This window comes from Octodon degus, unplaced genomic scaffold (assembly GCF_000260255.1).
Source record: "Octodon degus isolate 3935 unplaced genomic scaffold, OctDeg1.0 scaffold00154, whole genome shotgun sequence".
NCBI classification, from domain to species: Eukaryota; Metazoa; Chordata; class Mammalia; order Rodentia; family Octodontidae; genus Octodon; species Octodon degus.
The window spans coordinates 3,406,408-3,418,545 of record NW_004524730.1 but is presented as its reverse complement, the minus strand read 5'-3'; the positions used below and the strand labels follow the sequence as shown (position 1 = coordinate 3,418,545).

The following is a 12,138-nucleotide window of genomic DNA, read 5'->3' as shown; positions in this document are numbered from 1 at the left end:
GGGGTACTCGTGTACTCCTGTCCTCCTTCTCTTCACCCCGGGGTACTCGTGTACTCCTGTCGTCCTTCTCTTCACCCCAGGACACATACTGTTTTTCAGGCGCCATGAGTTCCACACATTCTGCAGGGCTTGGTAAATGGGGCTCTGTGGGGCCTTGCGGGGTGGGGGGCAGGCATGCAGCGAACTGAAGCAGCTCAGCTGCGGGGCCTCATGGCGGGCCTTTAGCGTGAGGCCATCCCTGCGGGAAGCTCCAGCCTCAGCTGTTCCTTGTCGTTGCAGGAATGTCAGACTTGCCAGGGGCTGCCAGTCTCTACTGCAGTGACTGGCCCAGCCGGGAGCACTGCGTGGTTTGCACAGGCTCCGTGCAGGCAGCAGACGTGCTCACTCACCTTGCGCCTACCTTCCGGTTGTCACGTCGCTTGCCTATTTGTTCCTGTGTCTGCACATTTCCTGATTTCCTGCAGCTCTGAATGCCAGCCGCCCCTTGGCTGAGAGGTGCCTCCTGCCCCTGGTAGCCTCTTTCTATCCAGGACTTCTCCACTGCCCCATCGCAGGGCTATGGTGTAGGGCTGACCCTGCACTTGTACCAGTCTTCTTGGGTCTGTTTGCTCGTGTCGGCCTCCACCCTCGAACTCCAGGCCCTGTGCTCTGTCCAGCAGAGCTCTGCATACAGAAGGCTTGGGTACACGCATGCTAAGTGACCACACGTGGCCAAGACTAGGTGCTACGCTGGTGTAGCTTTAGTGTAGCTGGTTGCTAGTTTATTCACAATAGTCTCTGGCCCTTTGTCATGTGCAGATGAAAAATAGTTGTATTTATTTATCTCTGCAGGTGATGTGTGGTGTGCCTGTGGACTAGGAGGCTGCCTGTAATAACTCTGTGGTTCTCCGGAAGTCAGGGGTTAAATGCTACTGGATTCTCTTTTTTTTCTGAGTGTGTCTAAGGACTCAAGGACACTCAGAACCCAATGGGGAGATGACAGACCACAAGATGCAGTTATTCTGTGCTGCTCCTTGGTGCCTGTCTTGTGGAGAAATGTTCGCCTTGTCCTGGGAGGGCTGATCTTTGGTTCATCCGTGGGTCTCCAGGGCTAGGGTGGGGCTTGTGGTTCCTGCTCAGCATGTACACCAGGGTCCGAGATTGAGGATGATAAGTGAGTTAGGGATTGGCTGTTCTCTGTCATGAGTTTCATTTTGACTTTGTGGGGTATAGACCTAAGTGTTTTACCTTTAACTTGGAGAAGCTCTGTGTGGTATAGCCAGACATATCAGCGCCAGGGACCAGGTGACAGTGGTTGGGCTCTGCTTCCCGCCCACTGTGCCTGGGGCAATTGCTTCTCTTCTCTCAGTCCCCAGTTTACTCAGCTGGGGGTTGGGGAGATGACAGACCTGTTTCTTTTTTCTTTTTTTTTGACATTGGTCATAGCAATGTTTTATTGGATAGGATACCAAAAATCTAAGTAGCCTATGAATTAGCAAAGCTCCATTTTAAAAAAAAAATTTTTTATTGAGAAACCAATAGCAATGAGACAGTTTCAAAACTGATTAGTAGGACAGTTTCAATAATTAATACATTGTACACTGTTATCTTCTTAGTGGTTATTCACAGTAGAAGACGCAAACATCATATCCTGTCCACAAACACTATTAGAACAAATCTCTCTATTCATTGAATTAAGAGAAAATAGCTGTATATCTATCCTATTTTGAATATACAGATACAAAATGATCTGTCATTGGTATCCTCTTTTTTTTTTTTTGTTTAGTTTTGTCAGAGAAGGATATTCCATTGCCATTTACATATTGTAGGTGTGTGAATTCAGCAAAATATTCCAATATAGTCCAGTTCTGACAAATGACAGATTGCTGGAGGAAGGGCGTTGTAAACAACATGATCTCCTATAAAAGAAAGAATGTTGCTGAAAATGCTTATTGTTTGGTAACCAGTTTGGGTTCCTTTTGGGTAAAACATTCTTGAAATTTTTTTTGGCTGGCTCAGGCTGCCTTAAAGTTAGGCATGTGGAGCTGGGGATCCAACGGCGGTCCCCTGTGCCTGACTGGGTTTGCCCAAGCAGGTGCTTAAATAACTGAGCTAACCCCCAGTCCCCCCTTGGAAAAAATATTAATTTGATAGAGTTTCACTGACACAGAAATGTTATGCTTTGTTACATTTCCGTTTTATGTATTGTTTGGTAAGAAGAAATTCCCTGAGGTCATGGCCTGCTCCATCCGGCCCTTTCTGTGGATCCAGAAAGGGGATCACTGTGGGGTTTCCAGTACCTTGGGGATTGCTCCCTCATCCCAGCAAAGCTTCAGGCCTTTTGGCTTTTTTGTGTCTTCTCTTTCTGGAAGAGGAGTATTGTTATGAGGAGAAGGAGAAAAATGGGCTCAGGAGAGTGAGGGAGTGTGAGACTCAGATGGAGCGCGTGTTTGCTGGCCAGGGGAGACTCAGTAGAGAAGGAGGTGTTGATGCTGAGAATGGATGGAGGAGACCCGAGTGGCTCTGGCGAGTGGGTGGCAGGCTTGGGTTCTGAACACACAGTGGCCTTCTGCAAGGCCTCTTGGAGCAGTCTGCCTGGGCATAAGCAGAGAATTGGAAGGTGACAACCGCACCAATTCAGTGTTGCTTCAGTTTTTATCGCCATGAGCCAGCCATTGTGGGCACTGTCCATGATGGAAGGACCCTACTCTGGGCACAACACTGGCCACCTACACTTGCCTTTGTGGTGCCACTGTGTGTGGGGGCACTCGCATCAGCAGGGGCAGGAAGCAGGTAGATGGTAGAGACTGCCTGCTGGGGAGCAGGACGCCCAGACAGCTGCTGCGGGTGGGCAGGAGGAGGGGTGGAGGGCCCTGGCACAGGCAGAGTGCTGAAGGGGGAGGTGTCTGTGTAGCCTGGATAAGGAGCAAAGCAGATGTCCTGTGGGACTGCCACACGTGGTGCGAGTCCCTGAGGGCACAGGAGAGGGTCAGCGGGAGCCAGGCAGCATGGTGTAGGTTTCTGGCAACTGTGTGGTCTGTGGGCACAGCCAAGGTGACCAAGATGGGCTGGACCAGCTGCAATTCCTGCTGCTGAAGAGTCTCGTAACCCACTCTTTTTGTTCAACTCTGCTGACGTAGAGATCCCTCCAGCTTCACCAGGGCCTCCCAGCTTTGTGGCATTTAGGGACAGGAGTTGGGGATTTAACCTCCGTCTGTCTGAGTTCAAAGCCACCATCGTTTCCCTCATACCAATTCATCTTTTCAGTGTAAATGTAAAAATAACAACCAAAGACCTTGGCTTTTTGGGATCCTATATGCCTATAATTATTTCATTAGACTCAAAAATAAATGTTTTTGTTCTTATTATGTCTTCCTGCATAGTACACTGGAAGGAACATAGTGAACTATTAGTAAATTTTGTGAAGTGATAATGCTTAAATAGGAATTAAGTGGCTTAAAAAAGGTAACAGGTCCCTGTTTTTGTGTTATTTATAGTTACTGTGTCATTAAAAGGTGCTTTGGCTCTTGAGAAATGCTGCTTTGGTCATTGTTTCCATGCACCTGATTTGCCTGAGTCTAGCTGGGTACGTGACTGCTGTTAGAGTGGCTCGCGGCATGAGTGCAGGATTTAAGTCAAGTTCCAGGTTCACATTGCACTTGGTTGTGCTCTGCTAGGGTCTGAGCTTGGGAGTAGATTGGGTTGGAGAGAGGCCTGAGCTAGGCACTCACTGTCCAGAAGGACAGAGACTTTGCAACACCGAAGAAAGAATTATCAGGCACTCACGGTCACCTGAGGCATCCCCAAGGGAGGCACAGTCTGCTAGAGGCTGGCAGTTGTGCTGGGAATAATCACTGTTGATGTAAAAGTGGAACAAAAAAAAAATTTGTTTTTTTCTTTTCTTACAGAAAACACGGCCATCTTCATGTGTAAATGTTGTAATCTTTTTTCGCCAAACCAGTCGGAACTACTCTCTCATGTCACTGAGAAGCACAGGGATGAAGGGGTTAATGCGGATGACATCATCATTCCCCTGAGGCCACTGAGTACTCCTGAACCCCCCAACGCCAGCAAGACTGGAGATGGTAAGGGCGCTGGCACCCTGGGCTGGGGCTGATGCCTGTACATTCTCAAATGCTGTGACATCAGCTCTCTGTTTTGCAGGCAAACTGAAGTCACAAGAGTTGTGCATTTATAGATTTCTGTATGTCAGACTGTGTGTGTGAACTCCCCATCCCACGCCTACTGTAGATACTCCTACAATAACTGGCCGGCAAGTAAATGAATGCAGGTAGAAACAGCCAGTAACCTAGAAAAGTGAACTTGTCGTCAGACGAGTGTGGGGCGAACCTAACTCAGGCATCTGTCAGACGAAATACTGAAGCGAATGATATCCCTCTCCAAACCTCACTGGCTTCTCTGAAAAATGAAGACAAATATGCAGATTAAGTCGGAGAATATAAATATAATAGCTAGGATGAGACAAGAAGACAATAAAGGGAGGCTATTGTCATTTATAATCAATAAATTAGTATATGTAATCTTAGAAGGAACCAATCTGATGCTGCAAATGTGGAACAGAGATTCAAATGGCAAAGTTTGATTCCCATAGAATCCTTTGTGCTGACAGTTAGTGTGCACGACAGAGCTTGTCCGTGAGCCATATCTGGAGTCTGCAGTGTCCAGACATCTCCCTGAATGGCATCTGATGCAGCAGGCATGTGCATAGAGAAGCCCTCTACACACTGTAATTAGGTCCCCACAGACTACAGAGATCATATATGTGTATATACAGAGAGTGGCGCAGGTGCAAACAAGTTTAAAAAACACTTCCCCAATCTATTTTATATGATGAGGGATAACAGTCAGTCTCCTGTGCAGAAACCCAGGATGTGGCAGTAAGTGTCCCATTGCAGGATTCATTAGCCACACTAATAACAGTTGCTTTTTCTTGGAAACATCCAGATTGGCATTTCTAAACAGGCTGGCTTATTGATCATCTGTCGGACACTGTTAACAAGGAGAGACTCCAGACAAAAAAGTATTTGGTTAATAAGCCCCTCTAGCCCATTCCCAGAGTGCTCCAGAAATATATCTGACAGAATTAAATTGTTTAGAAGCTGGGAAATTCTGCTAGTTACTGGTAGTGGCATAAAATGAGACACTAAGAAAATCTGGCACTTGAAACTAGTAATGGCCAATAAGGAGGATTAATTAGTATCTGTACCATAATCTCCATCACCTAGTGTTGATGGCATGCTTTAGCCCTGATAGACCTTGTGAGGAGATCTATTTCCTACTGAATTGTCTTGATACTCTTCTCAAAAACCAGTTGACAAATATATACGTGTTTAATTCTGGACTCTGTTTTATTCTGTTGAACTATGTTTCTCCTTATGCCAGTGCCGAATTGTTTAGATAGTCATAACTTTATACTAAGCTTTAAAACATGTGTGTGGAGGTTTGTGAGACTTTCAAATTTGTTCTTTGTCAGAATTGTTTTGGCTTTTGATGATTGCTTGTAATTTCATAAAAATTCTAGGATCAAGTTATCTGTTTCTTCAAGAAAAGATACCTGGAAACTTAAAAATGTTTCTTTTAGATCTGTGGCTCAGTTTGGGTACTACAGCCATCTTAACAATATTAAATCTTCCAATTCATGCTTTTAAATTTTGGGGTCTTTGCATTTCTTTCAACATTGTTTTGTGGATTTCAGGGTGCAAGTGTTATACCTCCTTGGTATAACTCTTGGTATACTTTTATTTGTATGTGTGGTGTTTTTACATGCTACTATGAGTTGAATTATTTTCTTAATTTCATTTCAGACTGTTCATTGATAATTTAGAAGTACAATTTTTATTTAATCTTGTATCCTTCAATCTTGCTGGATCTGTATATGATTGAACTTTTTATTAGTATATATTTGCAGTACTTAATGAATATATTCATTGTGGGTAATTGATACATGTGCATGGCATAGCTGAATTCTCTGTATGCCCACTTCCCCAACTCTTCCCTCCCTTCTCCCTCCATCTCATGGCCCCTTTTCCATTTGCAAAAGGCCTATCTCCTTGTTTCCTATTATGTATCTTTTGTATTGCTCTTTAATTTACTTATACTGTGGGCTTCTCATGTAAGAGAAATCATAGGCTAAACTTGTGAATCTTACTTATTTTACTTAACATTATGGATGCAGAGTGCATCCTTATTTTACAAATCATTCAAGTTTATTTTCCTTTATAGAAGAATGCTTAATTTTATATAAACACCACATTTTCTTTATCCATTCATCTGCTGATGGGTTATAGGCTATTCTAAGGCTTAGTTATTATGAATTGTGCTGCTATAGCTGGAGATGCGTAGATCACTGTCTTTGACTCTTTGGAAGGTACCTAAGAGGAAGGAGTAGGTAGGTTGGAGGGAATTTCTAGTTTTCATTTTGGGAGAATCTTCATATAGATTTCTATAGTGGTTTTACTACCTTACATTCCCACTGACACTGTAGAAGGATTCCCTTTTCCTTCATAGCTTCACCAGCATTTATTATTATATTATTTCTTATTGATTGCCGTTCTTTCTGAAAGAAGATGGGGAATCTTAAGGCTGTTTCAACTTACAATTCTTTTAATGGACATTGGGCATTCCTTTCATGTGTTAGCCATTTGTACTTCTATTGAGAAGTGTCTGGTCATTTCTGTTCCCATGTTTTGGTCGAGTCTTTTATTTCTGAGGGTCCACCATTTGAGTTCTCTATATATTCCAGATATTGTTCCGTTATCTGAGGTGTAACTGGCACTATTTATTTTTCCATTCTGTAGGTTGTCTCTTTAGTTTGTTGGTTGTTTCTTTTGCTGTGCGGAAAACTTTTTATTTGATATAATCCCATTTTTTAATGTTATTTCTTAAGCAATTTGAGGTCTACTCAGGAAGTCCTTTTCTATGCTTCTGAGTTCAAGAATTTTACCTGGTTTAACTTCTAAAAGACTGTTTCTATTTTAATACTTAGATATTTGATCTTTCTTGATTTTAGTTTAATATATAATGAGAGATATGGCTCTAACTTTAATCTTCTGCATGTTTGCATAGCCAGTTTTCCCAGCACCATTTGCTAAAGAGGCTCTTTCCTCCTGTATATGGTTTTGGTCACTTTGTCAAAGATAAAGTGTGCCTACGGGTGCTTCTGGTTGTTGTGTTCTGTTCCACTGATCCAGATGTCTTTGTGCCGCCACCATGCTGTTTTTTTTTTTTAATTTTTATTTTATTTTATTTATATGTGTGTGTGTGTGTGTGTGTGTGTGTGTGTGTCCAGCAAAAAAAGAGCAGTCCAAGCCCCAAAGCTCGTAAGAGTGAGGAAATTAAAGATCAGAACAGAAATCAACGCAACGGAGACTAAGAAAACAATGCAAAGATGGATGGATTGAAAAGTTGGTTCTTTGAAAGATTAAATAAAATTGACAAACACTTAGGAAACATTATCCAAAAAATGGGAAAGAAAAGACGCAAATCCTTGCCATTAGAAATGAAAAGGGTAAAATCATAAAAGATCCTGCAGAAATCCAGATCATTTATATCTTTAAGAAATAATATTCTAGTAAGATGGAAATTGTAGAAAAAATTGACAGATTCCTAGATATATATGAATTAAGTTGAATTGAGAAGATGTAAAAATACTAAAATTAACTAATATCAATCAATGAAATTAAAGATGCAATTAAAAAATTATGAACAATGAAAAAAACAGACTCCAGTGGATTAACTGCTGAATTCTGAATAAATTTAGAGAAGAACTAATACCAATATTGCTCAAATTCTTTAATGAAATTGAAAAGGAAGCAATACTCACAAATTCTTTCCTGGAATCATTACCCTGATAACAAAACCACAGAAGGATCCAACTAAGAAAGAGAATTACAGGCCAATCTCCCTAATGAACATAAATGCAAAAATACTCGATGCCAGAGATCAAACCCCTGCCTCTGTGCCCTGTCTAAGCAGGTGCTTTAGTCCACTGAGCTATCTGGCCGGCCTAGTATGTGGCCTATTTTGGAGGACATCCCTTATGCAGCTGAGAAGAATGTGTATTCTGATGTTGTGGGGTGTTACATTCTGAAAACATTTAAGGAATCTGTTTATTTGAAAGTTTGGTTCTACTCTAATATTACACTGTTCATATTTTTGTCTAGTTGTCTGTTTGTGACCCTGAGGAATTGAGATCTAATACAATTGTATTAGTCATTATTATTATTATTATTTTATGTGTTTAATACAAGGTCTCACTGTGCAGCTCAGAATTATAATGAGCCTCCTTTTTTCAGCCTTCCCAGCACTGGGGGTTGTAGGTGTGCGCCCCAATGCCCCATCTTGGTGGCTGGCTTAGTACGCCTGAGGGCAGGGCTGCCGTGGCCTGTGGTGCCAGGGACCCCAGTCCTTGTGCTTGCCAAAGCAGGCACATTTGTGATTCCTATTCTTCCTCTTCAGTTGTTTCCCTTATAAAGATGTGGTGACTTCTTTGTCTCTCCTCATCAGTCTTGTCTTGAAATCCACTCTGTCTGCAAGTAGAATAGCTACCCCTGCTTTTTTCTGGGTTCTTGTCACATGGAATATTGAAACCATGATCACACTCATAAAAACATGGTCTAACAATGAAGAAAAAGGAAACAAACAAGTGAAAGAAACAATGAGAGCGAGCGAGCGAGAGAGAGAGAGAGAGAGAGAGAGAGAGAGAGATCTTCAAGATATGTTTCTGCTGTCACTTGTAGACAACATGTGGAGACGCAGTCTAGATTTGTTGATTGATTTCAGTAAGCCAGCATTGGCTTTACAGCGATGGGGTAATAGATAATCTCAACCAGCCTACACCTTTATTTCTTAAGTTCAGGCTGGTTTCTGCCTATGAGGACAGAACCAGATCTGTTTGGCCTGCAGCAGTCTGTGTACCTTCTGTAGGCTTGAACTCCACTGGGAGCCATTATCTGAGGTACAAATATAATATAAGATGTATAAATGTAGAAGAAATTCCAAGATTGGCTTATAGTGGTCAACCACAGAGTAGGGTGAGGAAGCGTGCAGAGGGTTTCTGCACACTGGAGATTGGAGGATTCAGTTCAAGGTCTGGAGCTCACTGCCATGTTTCTGCAAGTCCGTATCAGGATGTTGATGGATCTATAATGGAAGGCTGATAAGTCTACACCAGAAGGCTGAAAGATCCAAAGTAGAAACCAAGAGTCTGCTAGAGCCAAGAGATGATGTCCAAGCTGATGGTGAAGACTGGAGCTTCTCTGAGGAATAATGGGACCTTCTGTTCTTGCTCATTCTCTTTTAGGTGATGAGTCACTCTAGAGTGTGGCCTCCCCATCCTAGGGTGTAGAATTGCTGAGCCAATTTAGTTCAGCTCTTAGCTTCTCAAGTTGACACAATCAACCAACCACTACATACCTGTTCTGAATTCTGAGCTCAGTTGGCCCCTTTCTAAAATGGCTCCTGATCAGTCACCCTCTCCTATGGGATGGCCAAATCCACACCTCTCACCAGCTAGTGCAGTACATGGCACCCACTGCTCCACTGCACTATGTGTCTCTCTGTGGACCCTGCAGAGGTATCAGCAGTCTTTTTGTATGTGCAGGATTCAGCCTGCCATACAGTGAGTCCCAAGTCAGGGAGAAGGTGCTACCCACTACTTTTTTTTGTTTGAAATTTCTCTATTTGCTCTCTCTCTGGGCTTCAGTTTTTGCTTCAGATCCAGGGGACCCACCTCCCTCCTTTTTTTCTTTCTCATGTTGCTGTGTTCCAGTGTCTGAACACCAAATCGTGGAGATGCTGTTTCTCTGCTGCTTACCACTTCACCATCTCCAAACTGACAACCTTTGTCATTTCTGATTGCATTGATTTGGGTCTTTTCTTTCCTTCTTTTTAAAAATTTGACTAGAAGTATGTCTATTTTGTTCTCCAAAGAACCACCTTTTTAATTCATTAAATCTTTTTATTATTATTATTTTTTAGTTTCAATTTCATTAATTTCTGCTTTGATCTTCATGATATTCTTCCCTGTACTAGGGAAAGTACATTGTGTTTGAATTGTTTTGGCTTTTCTAGGCCTTTGAAGTGTGTCATTAGGTTATTTACTTGAAAGTGGTCTTTACTAGTGTGAGCAACCATAACAGCACATTTGTGTCTTAGGACTGCTTTCATTGTGACTGATAGGTTCTGGTAGATTAGTGTTTGAGTCTAGGAATTGTTTTAATTTCTTTTTTGATTTTTCTGTGACCAATATAGTGTTCAGGAAGGTGTTATTTTATTTCAGTGTGTTACTTAGTTTCAGTGTGCTATGATTTGATAGTATACATGAGACGATATTTCTTTTTATTTAAGCAGGCTTTATGAATGAATGCATGATTATATATGGGAGGAAGTTTCATATGCTGCTGAGAAAAATGTGTATTCTGTTGTAATAAGGCCGAGCACTGTGTAGATATGTTAAGTCTGTTTGTTTGAATATCAGCTAAATATTTCTTTGTTAATTTTTTGTTCAGTAGATCTGTTTGTGAAAGTGGAATATAGAGTCATCTACTATGATTGTGTTGGTGTTTATTTTATCTTTTATGTCTAGCTCTTTGTTTTATGAGGTTAGGTACACTGATACCCAGAGCATATATATTTGCAATTATTATCATTTCTTATTGAATTATTCCCTTAATCAATAAGTAGTGACCTTCTTTGCCTCTTCTATGCAGTTTTAAGCTTAAAATTTATCTAGTAAATAAATTGCTACCCCTGCTTGCTTTTGAGTATGTGGTGCATGGAATACTGTTTTCTATCATTTGTTTTTTTGTCTGTAGATTTATTTTTGGGTTAGAGGAGTCTCTTTATTGCAGAAAGATCACTGAGTTTTATTTTTGACCCAGTCTGCCAGACTGTGTCTTTTAACTGGGAAGTTGAGGCCATTTGTATTGACCCTTGTGTGTATCCTTTTTTAGCTCTTCAACTTGGTTGATGTATTTGTTCCATCTGACTTTTTGTCCTTGTTGGCTTTGTTTTCTCTCTCTGGGATATTTTTAGTGTTGTCTGGAGTGCTGATTGTTGTACAGTGTCCTTATTTCTCCATGAGTTTTGAAGGATAGCTTTGCAGGATGTACAGTCATACCTTGGTTCATTAGTGTTTCTGTTTGTAGACAATTTGGTTCGTAAAAAGCTTTCAGCAGAATTTCATTTCTATTTGGAAAGTTCAGGTGTCAGTGAGATAGCTCAGTGGTCTAAAGTACCTGCTTAACCAAACTTAGGCAGGTGAAGGGGACTGTGGTTCAATCCCTGGCACCACATGCCATGCCAGCCCTACCCTTAGGGTAGGCTGAGTTGGAAAAAAAAAAAGAAAGTGCACATCAGGTAAGAAACACAACTGCAGCCACTTTCCCTTTCACAATCTATTGTACCTTTCAGAGTTTATTTACTCTTTCAGGTTCTTACAGTAGAGAGACAATATGATGTTTGCACATGTGGGTCTGATTAATTTCACTTACAAGTATGGTCTCCAGTTGCATAAAAAAACACTGAGATTCCATCTCATCTCCAAAAGAGTGACTATTATCAAGAAGACAACCTCTAACAAGTTCCAGAGGGGCTGTGGAAAAAAAAGGAGGCCTTCTCCACTGTTGGTGAGAGTGTAAATTGGTAAAACCACTGTGAAAATCAGTGTGGAGATTCCTCAAAAAACCACGATTATAGGTCCCATTCAACCCAACTATTCCCCTTCTGGATATTTTTCCAAAAGGACTGAAAACATCATATCACAGTGATATATGTGCACCTATGTTTATAGCAGTGCAATTTGTCATAGTTTAAATTTTGGAAACAAACTACATGCCCGCCAACTGAGGAATGGATATAAAAGTGTGGTATTTTTACACAATGGAGTATTGCTCAGATGTAAGAAAGATAAACTTGAGTCTTTGTAGGTAAATGTATGCAACTAGTGCCCATACTCATAAGTAGACATTTGTGTTGTTTATGAATTCAATTCAGTTCTGTGTGGATTTTGTGAAGTCTGTCTCTGACAAATTTGTCTTTTCTGTGTTGAACCATTTTGGTCAGCTTCTTTAAGTTTTTGCTTTTTCTTTCCAATCACCACATAAGTCAGTTTATATGATAGGTCCACTGTCTTTTGGG

At 41.4% G+C, this 12,138-nt stretch overlaps 1 protein-coding gene across 1 annotated transcript in view; it reads left to right on the top strand.

Annotated features, from left to right (window-relative positions):
- Zfat (zinc finger and AT-hook domain containing) overlaps nucleotides 1–12,138 on the top strand; it is a 279,413-nt gene that overhangs the window by 33,092 nt on the left and 234,183 nt on the right. Inside the window, exon 2 of the mRNA XM_012517210.2 lies at nucleotides 3,888–4,064. Coding sequence (XP_012372664.2) covers nucleotides 3,888–4,064 — 177 coding nt within the window. The remainder of the gene's footprint in view (nucleotides 1–3,887; nucleotides 4,065–12,138) is intronic.